Source organism: Thalassophryne amazonica, chromosome 6 (genome assembly GCF_902500255.1).
Source record: "Thalassophryne amazonica chromosome 6, fThaAma1.1, whole genome shotgun sequence".
Classification (NCBI taxonomy): domain Eukaryota; kingdom Metazoa; phylum Chordata; class Actinopteri; order Batrachoidiformes; family Batrachoididae; genus Thalassophryne; species Thalassophryne amazonica.
This window is the reverse complement of record NC_047108.1, coordinates 83,591,874-83,614,323: the sequence shown is the minus strand read 5'-3', so window position 1 is coordinate 83,614,323 and position 22,450 is coordinate 83,591,874. Positions and strand designations below refer to the sequence as shown.

The 22,450-nt window shown below is 41.3% G+C and overlaps 1 protein-coding gene across 4 annotated transcripts in view; it reads right to left on the bottom strand.

The window, feature by feature from the left end:
- The window catches only part of nkain4 (sodium/potassium transporting ATPase interacting 4), a 141,750-nt gene that overhangs the window by 85,437 nt on the left and 33,863 nt on the right, over positions 1 to 22,450 (bottom strand). For all 4 annotated transcript variants that reach the window (XR_004561317.1, XR_004561316.1, XM_034172632.1 and 1 more), the window contains exons 2-3: positions 5,816 to 5,953; positions 1,459 to 1,539 (exon numbers count right to left, since the gene is read on the bottom strand). Coding sequence is in view for 2 of the 4 variants with exons in the window: in XM_034172632.1 (XP_034028523.1) it covers positions 1,459 to 1,539; positions 5,816 to 5,953 (219 nt within the window). In the remaining 2 variants the exon portion in view is untranslated. The remainder of the gene's footprint in view (positions 1 to 1,458; positions 1,540 to 5,815; positions 5,954 to 22,450) is intronic.

Here is a 22,450-nt window from a genome sequence, read left to right as displayed (position 1 = left end):
TACTCACAGGACTTCACTTTTTCCACATTTTGTTATGTTACAGCCTTATTCCAAAATGAAGTATAGTGATTTTTTTCCCTCAAAATTTTACTCAAAGCAACATCAATCAATCAATCAATCAATTTTTTTATATAGCGCCAAATCACAACAAACAGTTGCCCCAAGGCGCTTTATATTGTAAGGCAAGGCCATACGATAATTATGTAAAACCCCAACGGTCAAAACGACCCCCTGTGAGCAAGCACTTGGCTACAGTGGGAAGGAAAAACTCCCTTTTAACAGGAAGAAACCTCCAGCAGAACCAGGCTCAGGGAGGGGCAGTCTTCTGCTGGGACTGGTTGGGGCTGAGGGAGAGAACCAGGAAAAAGACATGCTGTGGAGGGGAGCAGAGATCGATCACTAATGATTAAATGCAGAGTGGTGCATACAGAGCAAAAAGAGAAAGAAACAGTGCATCATGGGAACCCCCCAGCAGTCTACGTCTATAGCAGCATAACTAAGGAATGGTTCAGGGTCACCTGATCCAGCCCTAACTATAAGCTTTAGCAAAAAGGAAAGTTTTAAGCCTAATCTTAAAAGTAGTAGTAGCATGCACACCTATCAACAATTTAAAGCTTCCAATCCACCTAAGCTGCACGTCTTTGGACATGGGAGGAAGCTGGAGCACACAGAGGGAAACCACGCAAACACAGAGAGAACATGTAAACTCCACATAGAAAGGACACTCATGACCTTCTTGCTGTGAGGCAACAGAGCTAACCACTAAGACACCGTGCTGCCATGGCAAAGGCTGTGAATACTTATGTACATGTGATTTCGTAGTTTTTTTTTATTTTTTAATAAATTTGCAAAACATAATAAAAAAAAACTTTTTTCACATTGTCATTATGGGGTATTATGTGTAGAATTTTGAGAAAAAAAAAGAATTTGATTCATTTTGGATTAAGGCTGTAAAATAAAAAAATGTGGAAAAAGAGAATACTTTCTGAATGCACTGTGTCTCATTCTATTCAACACTCACTCATTCACTCATCTTCAACCGCTAATTCCAATTAAGGGTCCACAGGGGCGGTGGCTGGAGCCTACCCCAGCAGTCATAGGGCGTGAGGCGGGGTATACCCTAGTCAGTACGCCAGACTGTTGTAGCGCCTCATATAGACAAACAAACACAGTCACACACGCACACACACCTATGGACAATTTAAAGTTTCCAATCAACACTATCTTTTAAAAAATTATATATCAGATTATGAAGGCTGTAGCATTAAAAAAATGTGGAAAAATTGCAGCGCTGTGAATACTTTCTGGATGCACCGTAGATTAAACGACTGCTGACCAGGACAACTTTATAACATGATGTATATGCTTTACTGTGTCAAGAGAGCGCACTTAGTGTACAATGCAGCTGACAGATCACCACAAGATGGTCAAAAACAAGAGCCTGAGAGTTGCACCCACCTTGGACAGGCCTCCTACGTCCAGGTAAAAACAGATGATGAAGACATTCCAGGCCACCCACAGAGCGGCCCAAACTGTATACTGGAGGGCAAAGAGACAGGCAAATTAGTTTGACTGAAACAGGACCAAAAAGAAGAAGATGGTTTGAATGAACAAAGTACTACTGGTGGATAAAGTCCCCACACCCACACACAGTCCTACACACGCATGCTCCACACAATTAAAAAAACTACCTCTGTTCGACCTTGCCTTTTTTTTTCCAAAAGGTTTTTGCAAGTTCAGCAAGTCCACGTGAGGCCCAAGGGGACTGCGGGATTTGAAACCGTTGAGGATGACTAAAGTTCACAGATGTAACACTGCAATTTACAGAGTTGTACAGTCAGACGGCTTACTGCTGACAGACAAAGAGGGTGGTATTTCACAAACAGAGCTGGATTCATCAGGATTGAGAAATCCTCTGACTCATAATGAGTGTGTTAAAAATATGTCAGTGGAAGATTGGAGGGCAAAACAGCCCGAGAGCTCACAGTTCATAAAAGCATACATGTTGAATCATGAAACCCCTAAACTAGCTGCCACCGAGTTTCCCTGCTGGTTACACCTCACTCACGTCTCTCTTGAGCTACCCTGTGTTTCCCCTGATGTTATCTACAATGATAAATTAGTCCAACTCGAACGGTGGGAGGAAACTGATTACCTCAAACCAATTAAGTTAAGTGAACTAAAAGGATTCAAGCATCAATAATAACTTTACTTAAGTTAATTAAACTTGTTTGGTTAGTGTTGAATAAACAAATGTATCAAGTGAACAGCCATAACTTCATTCGCTGTGCAGGAATGAATAATTTCAAATAATTGCAGTTATTCATGAAACTGTATCAATTAACATTAAATGTGATCAGATTACAGTCAGACATTAACTTTAATTTTTTTCACTTTATTAATGGGGTTGGGATTATTAATGGCAGAGGCCTTATCTCCACCCCTGCTGTAAATCTGGGCACAACACAACACAATTGTTATTAGGTCTGTCATAACTATTGATGAAATGTTATCTCAGACAAACTTTGATAAATGGTATTAACATAATTTTATTTTCTTTTTTTAACTGTTAATTGAAGTACATCCTCACACACACACACACACACACACACACACACACACACACACACACACACACACACACACACACACACACACACACACACACACACACACACTCATCTTCAACCGCTTAGCCCAATCAAGGGTCGCTGGGAGCAGGATCCTATCCCAGCAGTCATAGAGCGTGAGGCGGGGTACACCCAGGACAGGACGCCAGTCTGTCACAGGGCCACAAACAGACAAACAAACACATTCACACCCACACGTAAACCTACGGACAATTTAAAGATTCCAATCTATCTAACCCACATGTCTTTGGATGTGGGAGGGAACCGGAGCACCCGGAGGAACCCCACGCAAACACGGAGAGAACACGTAAACTGCACACAGAAAGGCCACAGGTGGGAATTGAACCCATGACCTTCTTACTGTGAGGCAACAGTACTAACCACTAAGCCATTAGGCTGCCCTGAAGTACATCCTCTGAAAGATTAATACACTTTTATTCCTGAACAATACTGAGATATTGAATGTAAAATCTGTAAAAATAAAAAAATATCTTAAATAAATAAAATATAAATAAACAACAAACAAAATGGACTATTTGTCAAGGTGACTTAGTGGTTCGCACTGTTGCCTCATAGCAAGATTGTTGTGGGATCGCTTCCCACCTGGTCTTTTGTAAGTGGTGTTTGCATGGTCTCCCAGTGTTTGCATGGGTTGCCTACCTGTGTTTCAGCTTCCTCCCACTTTCAAAGGTTGCAGCATGCCGTTTAGGTGAAATGGTGACTCTAAATTGTGAGTGAGTGAGTGAGTGAGTGAGTGAGTGAGTGAGTGAGTGAGTGAGTGAGTGAGTGAGTGAGTGAGTGAGTGAGTGAGTGAGTGAGTGAGTGAATGTTTGAGTGTTTGCTTGTCTATATGTGGCCTTGTGATAAACTGCTGGCCTATCCAGGGTGTACTCCACCTCTCATTCAATGACTGCTGGGATACGTTCCAGCTCCCCCTTGTCCCTTAATTGGAATAAGCAGGTATAGAAAAATGAATGAATTAATAAAATGGACTATCAGCCTCTGTTAAACAAAAGTTTAATTAAAAAAAGCATTAAACACTCAACATACCAACTCATTCATGTTAACAGTCTCTCCTCTTTCTTTTGTTTTAAACCCAAAATGTTCCCATAGTGGCAGAGCTGTGGAGTGTGGCTTTGATACCAAGTCCATGTGGACTTATTCGTTTAAAACTAACATCTATCAATACTCAGTAAAATAGCTTCACTTCACCTGCTTCACTGAAACATATGACATAATTTACAAAAGCACATTTATTTCATTTATTTGTAAACACCAACACACGTTACATTAACTTGTGTTGGTTTTTGCATAGAATGAATAAGTCAACCAATCAGTGTGAGCAGAGGCTGTTTACCCATAATCCATTTGGGCATCTTTGTGAGCTAATGTTTAAAACTTCAGAATTAGTGCATTATCCATCCATCCATCCATCCATTTTCTTCCGCTTTATCCGTAATCGGGTCGCGGGGGCAGCAGCTCAAGCAAAGCTGCCCAGACCTTCCGATCCACACACACCTCCCCCAGCTCCTCCGGGGGAACCCCGAGGTGTTCCCAAGTCAGCCGAGAGACGTAGTCCCTCCAGCTTGTCCTGGGTCTTCCCCGGAGCCTCCTCCCGATGGGACATGCCCGGAACACCTCTCCAGCAAGGCTTCCAGGGGGCATCCAGAAAAAATGCCCGAGCCACCTCAACTGGCTCCTTTCGACGTGGAGGAGCAGTGGCTCAACTCCGAGCTCCTCCCGAGTGACTGAGCTCCTCACCGTATCTCTAAAGGAGCGCCCAGCCACCCTGCGGAGGAAACTCATCTCGGCCGCTTGTACTCACGATCTCGTTCTTTCAGTCATGAGCCAAATCTCATGACCATAGGTGAGGATCGGAACGTAGATCGATCGGTAAATCGAGAGCTTTGCCCCCCTACTCAGCTCTCTCTTCACCACGATGGTCCAATACAGCGTCAAGGAAAATGACTTTTTTTTGTGGCAGCCAGGCCCCTTCTGCTGGGGTCGAGTTGAGCGCAGCTCTTCTCAGCTGCCTCACTGCTACAAAATACGTGGCAAACAGGGTTTATAAATGTTTTTCACTGTTACTATGTAAAAAACGTTAGCGGTCTAAAAGTTATCTGAACTAAATTTATTGGAAGCCAATTGGTCTGCTGATGTTTTTCGAAGTTAGCTGAAAAGCTAATCCATTTTCATTTTTTAATAAATTTTCAAAAATTAGAAAAAAAAAACTTTTTCATGTTGTCATTATTGGTTCTGTGAGTAGAATTTTGAGGGAAACAATAATTTACTCAATTTTGGAATAAGGCTGTAACATAAAACGTGGAAAAAGTGAAGCGCTGTGAATACTTTCTGAATGCACCGTATGCGCTACATCAACCCGATGAATGCTGAAATGTGTTTGGAGACTATGTTGTGCTGACTTCAGTCAGTTTAACACTGTTTCATCAAGTTCAGTTGACTTAATCAAAGTATGCTTTGATGGTTGAATCATTTGACACAATTCATCCAGAAATCAAAGACACTGGATCAATCCCTGTTCGCTTCTCCATTAAAGCATCAACACTTTAACTTATTAGTATGTCAGTGTGCTAATTCAAATTAATTTAACACATTCATCAAATTTGTTTGACTTAAAGTATGTTTTGATGGTTAAATCATTGGCGTTTGCTGAACTCAGTTTGAGTTGAGCTAACTTCTCAGGGTTTACACTGTTCTCTCACACATTCTTTGTTTACTTATTAGCATCACCATTTGTGGTTTTATTTACAAAAAAAGGCTTTTAATCCTGCTGATGAACCTCATGCCATTAAATAAAAACACAACTGTGTTGAGGATGATGCAGTAAGTGACAGTCGTGAAGCAGTAATCTGCACATGCTCCGAGAATGACCTCTTCCGTCTGGAATCTCCACACTAAGTATTATTCTAATGAGCTGCAATACCCCTTTCCCCTACCCGCTTAATGAGCCCCAATTACCACGGGATTACATCGATTTAAGAGTGCCCACAATGCATCTGGAGCTGGAAAGGAAATGTGCAATTTGTGAGCACGGGCAGACTAACGCAATGCGATGTGACGCTGATTAACAGAAACAATGTGGAACAGAATGACTGTATGTGACAGACTGCACAGTTTCAGGAGACCCTCACGCGAAAGAGTGCGCTCACGTCGTGTGCACTTACCACCACAATGTAGCGAGGCCGGTACTGGATAGTACCGAAGAGGCCGAGGATAACGATGATGATGTGAAAGAAGTTTGCGAGGATGGGGGCCCACTGGTAGCCCAGAAAGTCAAAGACCTGCCTTTCCAAAGCCAACACCTGAGGAGAATAGACACAAATGTTATTCATTTTACATCACCTGGCACACACACACCGTGTGGCCAAGCGAAGTGACATCAAAGCCTTGTAATATAGCAGCGTGCATACACACAGTGTAGTTGCAACTATGGAGTGTTCATGCTTTATTGAAGCCTATGTCTATTCACCACACAGCAACTGGCCAACAGTGCTGCACTGTGAACAGCTTCAGTGTTGACAGTGAGGGTGCCAAGAGGTGAGGACGGGATGTTTTATAAAATAATGAAAATAATAATGACAGATTCATTGATTCAAACTCTGCTGAATTGAAGAGTAGCTCACAAATTCCAGCTTTCCTGCCAAAGGCTTGCAGGAGGCGGAGCACGTCTAAGAGCTTTATGGGAGGCAAGAGGTGCTCTTATGAAAAAAGCACAGCAGAGTTGAGGTGCTTATTACGATGTGTGCTCACAAATGATGCTTACACACACACACACACACACACACACACACACACACACACACACACACACACACACACACACACACACACACACACACACACACACACACACACACACACAGAGAGTGGGAGAGTGGGGGAAAACAGTTTCCCAGTAAAGCAGTGTTTCGTTTTAGGTCCTTTTACATAAAAATACTTGAAATCTTAAGTTGTTCTTAAAAATGCACAGCCTTTGGGTTTTTAAGATTTAATGCATAAAAAGAAGTTTCTTGGCACCACTATATATATTGTTGGCCATGTGGTTAGTGCACTTGGGTTCAGTGTTGAAGGTTCACGGTTTAAACCCCACACCCGCCCATTTTTCCATGTAATGTAGAGTTGCTTCAGGAAGCATGATCAAAATTTGCATTGTCGAGAAAAAAATAATAAACAGTCCCCCTGAGGGGGAAAAATTCAAGAGGACAGATGGCCTTGGACTACATTCAGCAGCAACCCATACAGTCTATAATAGCAACCACAGCGACGTCAAAGAACACGTGGGAGCTTCCCCTGACTTGCACAAGGGATGCTGGGAAGCACATGGCAACAGTCAAACAGAGTAGTGAGGCACGGTGATGTCAGTTGGCTGCTCTCTCAAACAAAATATGATGGAAAATGCTCCGAAAGAGATTAATTCTGTACCAGCGCATTGCCCATGGGGATCCACAGGCTCTAGATTGGGTACTGTTTATAAAGTAGGTAGCTAACATTTTTCAAGGGTGGTAAATTATGCAAAGTTTCTACAATGAGTTGGAATGGTGTGTGAGTCCAGAGTGTTTTTAGAACCCATGTTTTAAAACCTATTTATTTCATGTTAATTCTCTTTTTTTATTTATTGTCTTAATGTATTTCTAAATTGCTTAGGTTCTTGCTATCATATACACGTTATTATTATTATTATTACCTCCGCCAAGGAGGTTATGTTTTCGGTCGCGTCCGTTTGTTTGTTTGTTTGTTGGTTGCTTGGTTAGCAGGATTACTCAAAAATCCTTCATTTCAATGAAATTTTTACCAGGGGTGTATCTTGGCCTAACTTAGACATCATTATTGGTAATGATCCAGAACACGATCCGGAACACGATCCGGATCCAGTAATTTTTTTTAAGGATTCTTTATCATTGCAGGATAGGGCCAATTTCAACATTTTTGCATCTAACGTCTTGAAGACGGGTCACAAAGGCTGAACAAAAATTAAGTTATGACACAACAATAATTTAGCATTTGTTTCTCCTCATTCCTCATTGAATAAACTGGTTATTAGAAAATAAAAAAAACTTGTGTAGTTCATGCAGTTTCTCTTTATAAATACATCTGCTGAAGATCTAAGGGTTTAACCCTCTGGGGCCGACACCGTCGTATACGACGGCTGAGACCAAGCTTTACTAAATTATAAATAACTTTTTTAATGATATGACACAGAAACATACTTTTTTTTTGCTGAAAAGTTAACTCCGTGGACTTTCAAGCCACCGTCCACCATATTTGTACTCCTCATAGAAGCTGTGTGATGACGTGAGCAATGTGAGTGTCCAATCGGAATTGGTTCGCCGTCACATGGTTTTCCAAAATCCAATCGTAGGGCAGATTCACCTCACGTGACACCCCAAAGATTGTTTTTAGGAGTGATGTGTTACTCGTTGGCCTGTTTGAATAGTCCCCTGGGTGCTCCAATGCGCCCTGCGCCATTATGCACAGTTAAAGTGAAAGTGAGCAGACGGAGCAGACAGAGACTCACATGCTCAAACAGTGTGTGAGTATCAGGATTGCTCGACTAGTTTTCCTGTGAATGTTACTGGATAAGCCTGTGGCAAGCTCTCTCGTTACGCGTAAAGCACTGTTTACCATATCAAAGGTCTTTCACCTCAGGCAACCAGAAATGAGCCAGAACTGTACTTGTATTCACTGTTCTTCACTCGGAAAAAGACACCTGCAGAGAACTGTGAAATACTGGTCAGTCACTATTAATAATTTCTTATGTGTCCAACCTCGTAGGTTGATCGTTAAAATTAAATTCATTAGTTCTAAAAGCCATCATAATTATTTATAGGAAAACGTTCTATTTTTATTTCTCAAACAAATGTTTGGGCCTGAAAACAGGTTGGTCTTATTTTTCTACTAAGGTTTGAACTTTGAGAGTGTTTACACATGAGAGAACAGTGAGAAACTGTTAATGCCTGTTTGATATTGTAAAAAATAACGCTGTCTACTTCGCGGATTTCGCCTATTGCGGGCTATTCTTAGAACGTAACTCCCGCGATAAATGAGGGACCACTGTATATCTACATGAAAGGTTTATCTTTGACCCATTTTGTGACTGTCATGCCCAATTGCGCTGTGTTTGCGCTTGTGATGGAGAGCTGTATGTGGGGTTAATCTACTGTCTTGTGTCGTTTCTCAGATCAGTTGTTGGTTTGGTTTTGTGGTATGCAGGAGATCACTTGACCGAGGGTCGATACATTCAAATAACAATTAAAAAAATACTGTCATCACTCTTTATTCTCAGTCAGTCTCTTACAACAGTGTAGCCTAAATACACAAGCTTTCTAGGAGCACACCCAATTCATTACGCACGCTCAGGCACGTCCCCTCCGGTGCGCACTTTTTTTTGGGGGGGGGGGGGGTGACCCCGCCCCCTGTGATAAACTCATCGCCTCCTTAATATTTTTTTTCCTCACGCCGGGCTTGGACAGTGGTATGTTTACCACTGTCCCAGCTGTTTATATCACCTTTCATTCTAACAACACTCAACAAGCGTTTGGGAACCAGAGGAAAAAGGCCATCCAGATTGTTACCAGCGCAAAGTTCAAAAGCCAGCATCTGTGATGGTATGGGGTGTGTTAGTGCCCATGGCACGGGCAACTTACACATCTGTGATGACACCATCAATGCTTAAAGGTACATCCAGGTTTTGGAGCAACACGTACTGTCATCCAAGCAACGTCTTTTTCAGGGACGTCCCTGCTTATTTCAGCAAGACAATAGCAAGCCACATTCTGCACGTGTTACAACAGCGTGGCTTCGTAGTAAAAGAGTGCGGGTACTAGACTGGCCTGCCTGCAGTCCAGACCTGTCACCCATTGAAAATGTGTGGCGCATTATGAAGCACAAAATACGACAAAAAATAACAAAACAGTAACAAAAAATCTGGACTTACGTTGACTTTTGGAGACAGCGTTCAACCATTGTCCAGCTTTGTTCCTGTAGCTGGCGCGTCATCAGAATTTTCAAACAAATCCCGATGACAACCTCAATTCGTCTGTATTCCATTTTGCTTTCTATCTTGACACTTCCTCATTGTTTGTGTAGTTCCTGTACCGTCAGCGTTCCATTTGATTGTCGTCCAACTTCGTCCAACTTCCCAAGTCAGATGTCTTGCACAAACGTTGTGACAATATCTGAACGGATCAATAACTAAAGCTCAGATGAACTGAACATGGGTCCTCCATGTGTGGGATGAAAAGCAACGTTTTCATAGAAAAACAATAGCGGAAAGAACATTTTATCAACTACTTTAACTATTTACACACGTTGCAGCCGTGAAGACAAACTTGTTGTCAAGACAAGCAGTTCTCGCAGCTGCAGGTGCTGTGGAGAACACAGGCTGGCTGCAGAAGTGATCACAGGCTGGCGCTCAGTCTGATACCTGCTATCAAGTCACGTCATCATCAATGTTTCATTTTGATTTTGTTTAAAGCGTGAAGGTCGCCGTTCGCTTAGTTTTTCTTTTATTAGTTTCAGTTTTGTTTCGTTCTTTTATCTGCTCTGGACTCACAGAGCTATATAATTAAAATGAACTGAACTGAATTGCTAAACATATGCATATACAAAGAATGACCATCTGAACCAACAGCTTTTCTGTTTTTTGATCAATCTGAATTCTGTGGGTCACAGAGCTGTTTGAGTTTTCTTGTGGAGTGGGTTGAAAAAGAAAAAAAACAGGTATTTTTGTTGTAACTGGATACCTTCGTATGACTGTTTTCAAACACTGAAATGGTTTTTAAAAAATTGCATTTTATGTCTGTGATGGAGGGAGATTTTCCTTACTTCTGTTGCCTGCATGCTTGCTTAGGGGGGTTGGTAAGGTTAGACCTTACCCCTGTCACCTGTGGGGTGACCTATGTTGTGATTTTGTGCTATATAAATAAACCGAATTGAATTGAAATGACATTTAAAACCAATTCATAATCATATAATAAAAAATAGATTCAACTCACTTTTGACTAAAATCTATTTGGAGCTTCTGGATAATACTTTAAATCAGTCTGTGCATCAGTAGGAAGGTTCCAAACCAGACTAAAATTTACATTATGACCAGATTAAGATATTTTCAGGCAATATCTTTTTTTTTAACACCATTAAAACATAATCAAAGTGGTTTAAAAGTATATTAACATAGACTGTCCTTTTGCACAAATGTTTAAAATCAATTTTAGATACAGCAAAGAGACTAATTCTGAGGATAGCATTTATTTTTGAATGGCTTCAGCAGTTGCTCAAATATCACAAAAAGTGTACATTTATCCTTCTGCTGATTGACTAATTGTTTCAGTTCTGTAACGGCCTTTTAAACACAAATCTAATGTCTGTCTGTGTGCTTAAAAATAGCAGTTTGAACTTTGTACACACACTATTTATTTGCATTAGTTCAATTAGCATTTAAAATACAGGAGCAGGGTTTGAACCATATCATCAGAATCCCATTCCCAATCCAATTCCTTTCCATTCCCTGTTCACATGTTTGTCTGTGTGATTGTGTGTGTGTGTGCTTGGAGGGGGATCTCAAGCAACGATGCGCTTCGCTGTGTGTTGACATGTCATTTCCAGCCAAGAGTTTGAAGATGGATGAGGAAGGAATCTCATCTCTGCTACAGTGACTGGCACGCACCGCTGAGCCCTCACACAACTCAATACACAGCACGGCTGCTCTTCTTATTGCAATGGAAATGTTACCAGCAACCCAATGAGACGTAATGACAGGCAGGAGAAAGAGGTGATCAAATACCGACTGATAATTAAAAATGCAGAAACATCCACAGGCAGAATATGAAGCCACAGAAGACACGTTGAGGAAACTGGACTTCAAGCAGCATCACTATCAAAGTGCAAGAACACTGATCAAACGTAAAGCCCTATGGTGGAGTGAAACCTCAAATTAAAATAAATAAATAATGAATATGTAGAGAAAATTGTAAATGATATATGGTAATGTGGAAGAACAAAGGTCGTTCTCCCATCTAACAACCTTTGTTTTTGGGAGATAAAACAGAAAATAGTGAATGTTTGGAAAAGCTGTTGCTGAACTGTCGTAATACATTTCTTTTTTTTTCAGATTTCACCGGGTATCCTTTTTATACTGTTTTTTATACATTATATGTTTTTATACTCATACTTTTATACCTTTTATGCCTTTATCTACTCGAGAGCGCTGCACAAGAATTACAATGTAACTGACCCTTGCGTGAGTACAAATGGCAAATATAGGCTCTATCTATCTATCTATCTATCTAACAAACGATTCTAAACATAATTTGTGTCAAGTGGTTAAAGCAGTGGGCTTGTGACCAAGATCCTTGGTTCCGCTTTGTATCAGACTAGAAAATTGCTAAGGGTGTTTGGGCAAGGTACTTAATCCCCAAATTGCTCCTGCTGTGAAGTTGAGTGCCTTGTATGGCAGCACTCTGACATCTGTGTGAAAGGGTGAATGTGCGGCACGACTGTAAAGCATGAGCATGAAAGCATGATATAAGTGCAGTCCATTTACCATCTGTCCCTATTTTGATATGACAGGCATCAGACCAGGGCTCAGTAATAATATCATGCTAAATATGAACAAAATCCACATAGGGGTTGCAGAGATGTGGTGCGTTTTCCTGGTGCATGATCCAGTACACAGGTGCCTCGGCATTGAGAGGACATTAGGTTTCACCTGGTTGCGGCTCTCAGGGGGACTGAGTCGTGGTTCTCAAAATGGTTTTGTTTTGGTGTGGGCATTAAAAATGATGACCCACTTGTTTCCTCACTAATCGTGGAGTTATGACCTAACTTCCTGGAGCCACTGATAGCTGCTAAAAATGCTAACACCACTAGCATCCAAAATTATATCACACAATAATTTCACTGGACACAAATACCGACCCTTTAGATGATCTGTTCCCTGAATTAATCACACAACACGCCATATTATTACAGATATTTGTAATAAAATGCTCAAAAAAAGATGGGCCGTCAGAGGACCCACATCAATACAAGAGCAAAGGAAAAATAAAAAAAGAAGCTCAAAGCAGCCGCACCCCTAATGTGTGGGGACAACTGGGCTTTGTTACATAGTGAAACTGATAATGAACATGTTGGTGTGTGAAAGACAATAAATACATCACTCACTCATCACCCATCTTCAACCACTTATCTGGGACCACATCGCGGGGGCAGCAGGGGTACAGGGGTAAAGTCTGGGGTACAGCAGGGGACCCCAAACTTTCCTTTCCCGGGTCACGTTAACCACCTCTGACTGGGGGATCCAGAGGCGTTTTGTGTAAAGGTTGCTATTGGTTTACACAAAAGGCTTTACACAAAAGGCTTTACACAAAAGGCTATACCAGCACCGCAGAGAGGGCGCCAGTGGACCTCAGTCTGCAGTTCATCTCCACCTTAAAGACACTAACCACACGTTTGAGGACAAGGAAGTTAAAATATTAGCCAGAGAGAAGAAATGGTTTGAGAGAGGGGTCAAGGAGGCATTCTTTGTGAAACGTTTGAAACCTAGCCTTAACCGGGGAGGGGGTCTGAGACACGCTTTATCCCCTGTTTACAATGAGGTACTCAGGTCAAAGCAGTTTCAGTCTTTTGTTCATGGTAATGAGTCATTCACGTCATCAGCAGAGTCATCAAGGGAGCCATCAGGAGAGGGACAGCTGTCCTGTCATTAGGAGGGTGCTAACTAGAGCACAATAGGTGCTAATTAGAGCTATTGTTTAGTCACCAGCCTATAGCAGTCTGCCTCTCAGTAGGAGGGGTCTGGTTAGGTTTAAAACTTCAGCTTTTGTGACTTCTTTATTATTCTTCTCTACAAGAGTCAAGACAGAAGTCAGACCACCAGAGCAAGAATTTTAGCTGAGGAAGCTTCTGCGATTTGAAGCGAAACGTCCTCGCGTCAAGCAACCCAGTCCAATCGAAGATTCACGCTTCTCTACTACGCCTCAATATCCTTTCCATGAATATCACAAACAGGATTGGTGGCAAGGCGCAGCCCTGGCCGAGGCCAACCCCCCACTGGAAACGAGTCAGACTTACTGCCGAGCACCCGAACACAGCTCTCACTTTCTGAGTACAGTGATTGGATGGCCCTAAGAAGGGACCCCCTCACTCCATACTTCCACAGCACCTCCCACAGTATCTCCCAGGGTACCCCATCATACACCTTCTTCAAATCCACAAAACAGATGTAGACTGGATGGGCATACTCCCAGGCCACCTCCAGGATCCTTATGAGAGTGAAGAGCTGGTCGGCTGTTCCACAGCCAGGATGGAATCCACAGTCTTCCTCTTCAATCTGAGGTTTGACTATTGGCCAAACCCTCCTTCCCAGCACCCTGAAGTAGACTTGACCAGGGAGGCTGAGTAGTGCGATGCCCCTGTAATTGCCACACACTCTCTGGTCCCCCTTTTTAAATATGGGGACCACCACCCCAGTTTGCCACTCCTTAGGCACTGACCCAGACTTCAACGCAATGTTGAAGAGATGTCTCATCCAAGACAGTCCCTCTACACCCAGAGCCTTCAGCATTTGAGGACGAATCTCATCAACTCCTGGGGCTTTGTCACTGTGGAGACCCCGAATGAAAAAAACAAGGGAAAGCGAAAAGGACTTATAATGTAATGGTTGAATAAATCAAATCAGAGGGCGCACACCCCTAAAGCACTGCTGGACATTTAAATCATTTTTTACCAAAATTGAAGCAACTTTAACTTCTGACCCCTGTACAAAATGAAATTGACATTTTGTCACCATTTTTGCTGTTTTTATCCCATGACTCCATGGAATTCAGTCATGGATAGTCCAAACTATACCCTTTTGGAATCAATCAGACAAATAATGTGGTATAGTTTTCAACATGATTGGAGCATTTTTAAATTTTGGCCCCTGTGTAATTTTTTATTGACCCCTGTAGCTCATTAGAGGTCAGCTCCAGGATGGCTCCATATCTGAAAATAAACATTAGTTCATTTAGAATATGTGTGCCGAATTCCATGCTATTATCACAAAATGAACAATTTTATGGAAATTTTAGCTAAGCTGCACCACTAATAGGACCGTTACCTCTTTCCCCATCTCACTTGTTTATTGGTTGGGTACGGTCAAGACCCTGTTCTTTTGATCTGCCTTGTGATAACTTGTGTTATGATTTGGAGGTGCAAATGAAGTGAATTGCATGGAACATTACACAAACCATCCCAAATATACAATTTAGGTACCTGGATGTATACACATCAGCTGACTTTTATTTCCACCAGTCACTGAAATAAACAAGTTTATAGCCATGTATGTGTTTGTGTGGGCCTGCACACCCATATATATTCCTCAGAGAGGCTGTCGTAAAGCCTATCACGTTCACTGCAAACTCAATAATCCACCAAGATGACATCAATCAATCAAGCTTATAAAGGTCCCTGCCCAAGTAGACACACATGTATGTGGACACAAACAAACGTGCACACACACATATGGGACAATTAGTCTACATTTCAAAGGAAGCAGCTTCGCTGGAGAGTGCCATAAAATTTGATCAAAAAGATACCAGTACCCTTTCAGGAATAGTGATCCGGCTATATAATGACCTATAAAAGTCTCTTGCTGACCTCCTGCAATTCAGATGACTCCCACTAGAGTGATGGAATCTTGTATTGTGTTGTGCGTGTGTGTGTGTGTGTGTGTGTCCCACTAATACTCCACATACAACTTTTACAGTCATAAATATGAAGCAATTCAGGGTTGCGTACAATGACATAATGGAAAAAGATCCTTTTGTACCTCTAAATTTTCCAAATGTCTTATTGGCATAACCCACATTAATGCTGTCATCCTTAAAATCCAGTATGTATGAAGTGATATAGTCCAAAAATACAGTGAAATCTAGCTATGCAGAATGACTGCACTTGGAGTGATAATGCTACTGCTAATCAAATATGCCTATATTTATTATACTAACAAGGTGGTAACTTTGCCATCTTTAAGTATTTCCCATTTCAGAGTAGACAGATATTCTGTGTGGCATTTGAATAACAAAATTTGACCAGCAAACTCGCACTAATGCCAAATTAACTATCTAGCGAGGTGACATTTGAGGATACAAAACAAAACTATCCAAAATCAAGGTGAATATCATGCTGGTTAACAGTGTCACATAAAGAAAACTTACAAAAATTAAGAAAAATTTGACTGGACAAATCCAACAAGACCAAGCATTCATGATATGCACACTCTTAAGGCTATGAAATTGGGCTATTAGTAAAAAAAAAAAAAGTAGAAAAGGGGGTGTTCACAATAATAGTAGCATCTGCTGTTGACGCTACAAACTCAAAACTATTATGTTCAAACTGCTTTTTTAACAATCCTGTGAATCACTAAACTAGTATTTAGTTGTATAACCTCAGTTTTTCATGATTTCTTCACATCTGCGAGGCATTAATTTTGTTGGTTTGGAACCAAGATTTGCTTGTTTACTAGTGTGCTCGGGGTCACGGTCTTGTTGAAACACCCATTTCAAGGGCATGTCCTCTTCAGCATAAGGCAACATGACCTCTTCAAGTATTTTGACATATCCAAACTGAACCATGATACCTGTTATGCGATATATAGGCCCAACACCATAGTAGGAGAAACATGCCCATATCATGATGCTTGCACCACCATGCTTCACTGTCTTCACTGTGAACTGTGGCTTGAATTCAGAGTTTGTGGGTCGTCTCACAAACTGTCTGCGGCCCTTGGACCCAAAAAGAACAATTTTACTCTCATCAGTCCACAAAATATTCCTCCATTTCTCTTTAGGCCAGTTGATGTGGTCTTTGGCAAATTGTAACCTCTTCTTCACATGTCTTTTATTTAACAGAGGGACTTTGCGGGGGATTATTGCAAATAAATTAGCTTCACACAGGCGTCTTCTGTCACAGCACTTACAGGTAACTCCAGACTGTCTTTGATCATCCTGGAGCTGATCAGTGGGTGAGCCTTTGCCATTCTGGTTATTCTTCTATCCATTGTGATGGTTTTCCATTTTCTTCCACGTCTCTGGTTTTTTTTGTCCATTTTAAAGCATTGGAGATCATTGTAGATGAACAGCCTATAATTTTTTTGCACCTGCATATAAGTTTTCCCTTCTCCAGTCAACTTTTTAATCAAACTACGCTGTTCTTCTGAACAATGTCTTGAACGTCCCATTTTCCTCAGGCTTTCAAAGAGAAAAGCATGTTCAACAGGTGCTGGCTTCATCCTTAAATAGGGGACACCTGATTCACACCTGTTTGTTCCACAAAACTGACAATCTCACTGACTGAATGGCACACTACTATTATTGTGAACACCCCCTTTTCTGCTTTTTTTACTAGTCGCCCAGTTTCATAGCCTTAAGAGTGTGCATATCATGAATGCTTGGTCTTGTTGGATTTGTGAGAATCTACTGAATCTACTGGTACCTTGTTTCCCATGTAACAATAAGAAATATACTCAAAACCTGGATTAATCTTTTTAGTCACATAGCACTACTATTATTCTGAACACTACTGTAGGTGTGATATTAGGTATTTGCATGAAGTCAACAATTTTCCAGTAGTGCTCTTTACACAAGGACAACGTGGATTAAATTTACTTTGCCAATCCATATTATGAATGTGCAGGAAATATGCTTATTCACCAGATCAGAGGCTCATTCTGCCTGAGCGGTTTAAAAAGTTTCCAAACACCTACTGATGCCTCTTCAGTCCATTTTATGAACACTCTGTTCACTTTCTGAAAATCAAAGATTCCATGCAGAAATATATTTTTTATTGCTCTAATTACTCAAGTTATTCATCATCATGAATCATTTCTGAAATCTAGCGAAATTAACCTGTTCTTCAGACATGTAACACCGCATTATTAACAGGTAGTCATAAGCCACTTCTGTTAGCCACTCTTAGCTTGTGTGTTCTCATCCTTTTGAGCATTTACAGTGAATGAAAAAGTGCAATGGAAATGTAATCCACTTTCTGTGGAGCAATAATGATCACACACATAGAAACAGACACCTTGAATTCCCTCTTTTCTTCAGCACAACAGACACCTTATTGAACATGACATGTAAGGAGAGACAGAACCAATCTGCACATAAAATGCACTCCGTTTGATATTGAATTAAAATGTTCATGTTGTGTCATGATAAAGCAACTCTGCATCCCATTGGGATTTCAAACTGACGCATGGGGCATGCTGATTTGAGAGTTAAATGTGATAAATGGTATAAGTGGAGTCTGTTGTCGTAAACTACATTTGGAGGACGTCTTCTTGATGGGGATAGGAGTGTGAAAGAGGCATCAAGGCTGATCTGATGATGCAACAGGACAGATATGGCTGATGGCTGCAGCCACCTACAGCTCTCCACTTGTAGGCTGCAGGTTCTATAAATCACATCATTGCATCTGTGTCCTCTGTGCAATGTCCTCTGTTTGCGAATGTATCGTCAAGACCTCTGGAAAGCAAGGTGTGTGTGTTCATTCTACATGACTGCAGGCCACAATGAGTCATTTTCCTCTGTGTTGAGGCGTGTAACTGTGACTCAAGACAATCAGTCAGAAGGTACTGTGATGAGAAGTGAGAGGAGACGTGATGAGCAAACTACATGAAAATATGCACGACCACTTTATATCTGGTTTTCATCGATTTCTCTCATTTGTTGTTTTTACTGAGCCATGCAAACACACATTCATCAAAGACGCTGCACCTGATGAAATGATAGGATTCAAAGGGGTAATTAGTGTGCAACATCAAATTTATCAGATCCCTAACCCTTTCCGAGTTTTCTCCTAAAAGCCTTTTCAAAAGAAAAGTGACAAAAATGAGAAGAAATTTGCAACTTTTTCAAATTCAAATAATGCAGTGGAAAAACCTAGAAATGTACTGTGTAAAATGCAGTAAGTAGATTGATGATGGATGGATTGATGCTGGATTAGGAGTAGGTGTGGTTGTCAGTGAGACAGACAGGCCATTTCTGCACAAAAATGTATGAAGTCGGAAACGTAAACCATGACTTTATAATTGTTTCACAACTGTTGCATTCTAAAATTCAAATAACACAATCATCTCTGCTCAACCCTGCAGAAAGGATTTTGTATTCATTTCATTGCAAAGGTAAAAGAACGCGGGGGAGATTGTCAAATGATGTATGCAATGGGTGGGGTCAGTCAGAGAGACACTCTTTCTACACAGAAATATACAAAATCAGAGAAATAAACTCTTATTTTCTCATTGATTAAGAGTGATTACATTCTAAACCTCAAATATCACAATCGCAAGTACACACAACCCTGCCGAAAGGATTTTATATTTCAAATTGGATACTTACATACAAGATATGTGTGATTTTGAAGCTTGAAATTGACTTCTTTGTTGCCAGAATTTTGAAGTAACTTATGGTTTTGCGCTGTATAAATAAAATGAAGTGAACTTAATATTGCAAGTACAATAATTATTCATTGTAAAGGAGGCGAAAACAAAATAACCTTTATGTTTCTTAAGTAGTACAGGCTGACATGTATTTTGACCTGGCTTTTTGGTGCTACTCCACTTCTCAAATACTACTCCAATCCAATTTTTCAACCTCTCACCTTGGAAAAGTCATTGAGCTCCAGTCTCTGCCTAGTCTTTGTGTAACTAATGGTGCTGAACTGCGTGCATGCGTGCATGCATGTGTGCGTGCTTACAGAGTTGGTTAGATAGAGATTCCTTGGTGGTGCATGGTCTAGTACAGCCGAGACAGGGATTAAGACGTGGGGTGCCTACGTAGGACACTTTCTTCTTCACTGTTTGAAATATGATCTGCATAGTCAAAGACACGGGAGCTCTCCACTTTACGTTCACTGAGTGACATATTTTATGCGGCACTGCAGAACAGTGCATCTGAGTGGCATCCGAAAAGTGAGAGGGCTTTTAATGAAAAACAAAATATATTATAGTTCCAGTACTCTTCATGCTAATGCAACGGGGGCAAGCTGGAGTGCACCCTGCTCACTGTGCCACTCTAGTTGGAGCGACATCTCTGCTATTTTGGCACTGTGGGATAGCTCGCCGGACTACTTTCGTCATTTGTTACCCATGAAAATGCACTGTCATCGCAGGTCTGGGAACTACTTTTTGCGCAGGAATTCATCAAGCACATCAGCAGTGGGCGCGTACTAATACAGAATACCCAGAAACCGGTTAGCTGTTCACAGTGTTGCCACAGTTACTTTGAAAAAGTAATCCAATTACTGATTACTCCTTGAAAAAGTAACTTAGTTACTAAGTTAGATTACTAGTTACTATTTTAGTTACTTTCCCCAGCTGCTGACAACAACCCTCTGCCACCTCAACATGACAATGATACCTGTTTTGCCAAAACTCACTTTATAGTCACCCTTTCTTGACTTCAATGAAAATAAATACTTGTTTTATAAAAAGTAAAATTAAGACCTCTTTCTTGACCTCATATTTAACTGATGACAGCACTGTAACAGTAAAACTTACAATTTCTAACCTACATTGTTTATAAATGTAACTATTACAATTCTTTCTAACATTTTTCTAACATTGAAATTCTCTCTAAACATTTTACTTGTCGAAATGATCATTATTATAAGTAGTATTAGTAGTTGTAGTAAAAAAAGGCTTCAAAACTGGACCTTTAATCTAGGGGTGTTGTGGGGGAGGGGGGCACATCCTTGCCCCACACCCCCATTCCATCTGGATTCGCCCCTGCTTTGGTGTTTGAGCACAAAGAATGGATAACATTTATTTATGCAGAAAACATGACCAGATTTACAGGTAAGAAAGTTTTATTGCGTTGTCACATCATGTGGTCCTCAGAAAGAGAGTTTAGGTGCATTTGAGTGGAAAATAGTTGTTGAGGCATCGCGGAGGATCAGCTGTTTTTAGCAGCAGATACGGAGCGGCTCAGCTCAGAATTCTAAATAAAGGAGAAAAAAGCAAAAAAATGTCTTTGTAAAGCTCAGTGCAGGTGTGCTGGTGTCACCGCGTTTTAAGAGGTGAGGACGAGTCGTAGCTGCTGCAGAAAACCGCAGATGAAAAGTTCACAGCTCACTTAAAGTGGGCAGTGCAGTCGAACCCTGACCTCCTGCCCACGGACCAAGATTAATGCTGCTGTCGACCCACAATGCAAAAACAATAGTAACGCACAGTGACTTGGAGAAGTAACTTTAATATGATTACTGATTTGGAAAGATTAACGCATTACATTACTCGTGACTAAAAAAAGTGGTTAGATTAGAGTAACGCATTACCGGCATCACTGGTTGTTCGGCCAAAACAAGAGCATCCACTTTTAGCTTGCCATAAACTAAGCTAGCGGCGTGTGTGAGAGTACGAGGTCTGTCAATAAAGTATAGGTCCTTTTTATTTTTTTCAAAAACTATATGGATTTCATTCATATGTTTTTACGTCAGACATGCTTGAACCCTCGTGCGCATGCGTGAGTTTTTCCACGCCTGTCAGTGACGTCATTCGCCTGTGAGCACTCCTTGTGGGAGGAGTCATCCAGCCCCTCGTCAGAATTCCTTTGTCTGAGAAGTTGCTGAGAGACTGGCGCTTTGTTTGATCAAAATTTTTTCTAAACCTGTGAGGCACATCGAAGTGGACACAGTTCGAAAAATTAAGCTGGTTTTCGGTGAAAATTTTAACGGCTGATGAGAGCTTTTGAGGTGATACTGTCGCTTTAAGGACTTCCCACGGAGCAGGACGTCGCGCAGCACTCCCAGGCGCCGTCGTCAGCCTGTTTCAAGCTAAAAACCTCCACATTTCAGGCTCTATTGATCCAGGACATCGTGAGAGAACAGAGAAGTTTCAGAAGAAGTCGGTTTCAGCATTTTATCCGGATATTCCACTGTTAAAGGAGATTTTTTTAATGAAAAATCGGGACACAGCCGGCGCGGTGCGGCGGCACAGGAAAAACACCTCCGTGTTGATAACCATTTGTAAAATCCAGGCGGCTTTTGATGGCTTTCATTGGAGTGAGTAACAGCTGGACATGTTCCACCTTGTCCTTAAGGCTTCCAACAGAGGTGTTTTTCCTGTGGCGGAGCGTCGCGGCGGCTGCAAGCCGACGCTGCAATCCGCCCGCACGTCTTTCATTAAAAAAGTCTCCTTTAACAGTGGAATATCCGGATAAAATGCTGAAACCGACTTCTTCTGAAACTTCTCTGTTCTCTCACGATGTCCTGGATCAATAGAGCCTGAAATGTGGAGGTTTTCAGCTTGAAACAGGCTGATGATGGTGCCTGGGACCGTGGGAAGTCTTTAAAGCGACAGTATCACCTCAAAATCTCTCATCAGCCGTTAAAATTTTCACCGAAAACCAGCTTAATTTTTCGAACCGTGTCCACTTCGATGTGCCTCACAGGTTTAGAAAAAATTTTGAGTGCTCACAGGCGAATGACGTCACCGACAGGCGTGGAAAAACTCACGCATGCGCACGAGGGTTCAAGCATGTCTGACGTAAAAACATATGAATGAAATCCATATAGTTTTTGAAAAAAATAAAAAGGACCTATACTTTATTGACAGACCTCGTATGGCTGGAGTGCTGTGCATATGCACTCAGAAAACCTCACTCTCCAATGGCAAAAGACGCTCTAGCAACAGATGCTAGAGGCCGTGGGTTTTAGCCTCATGGTTAGAGTGTGTGCCTCCTGGGGAAACACAACGCAGAGGTTAAAGTAATACACTATAATCTCAGCACTATTGGCAGTAAATCCATTCTACAGAAAGAAACAGA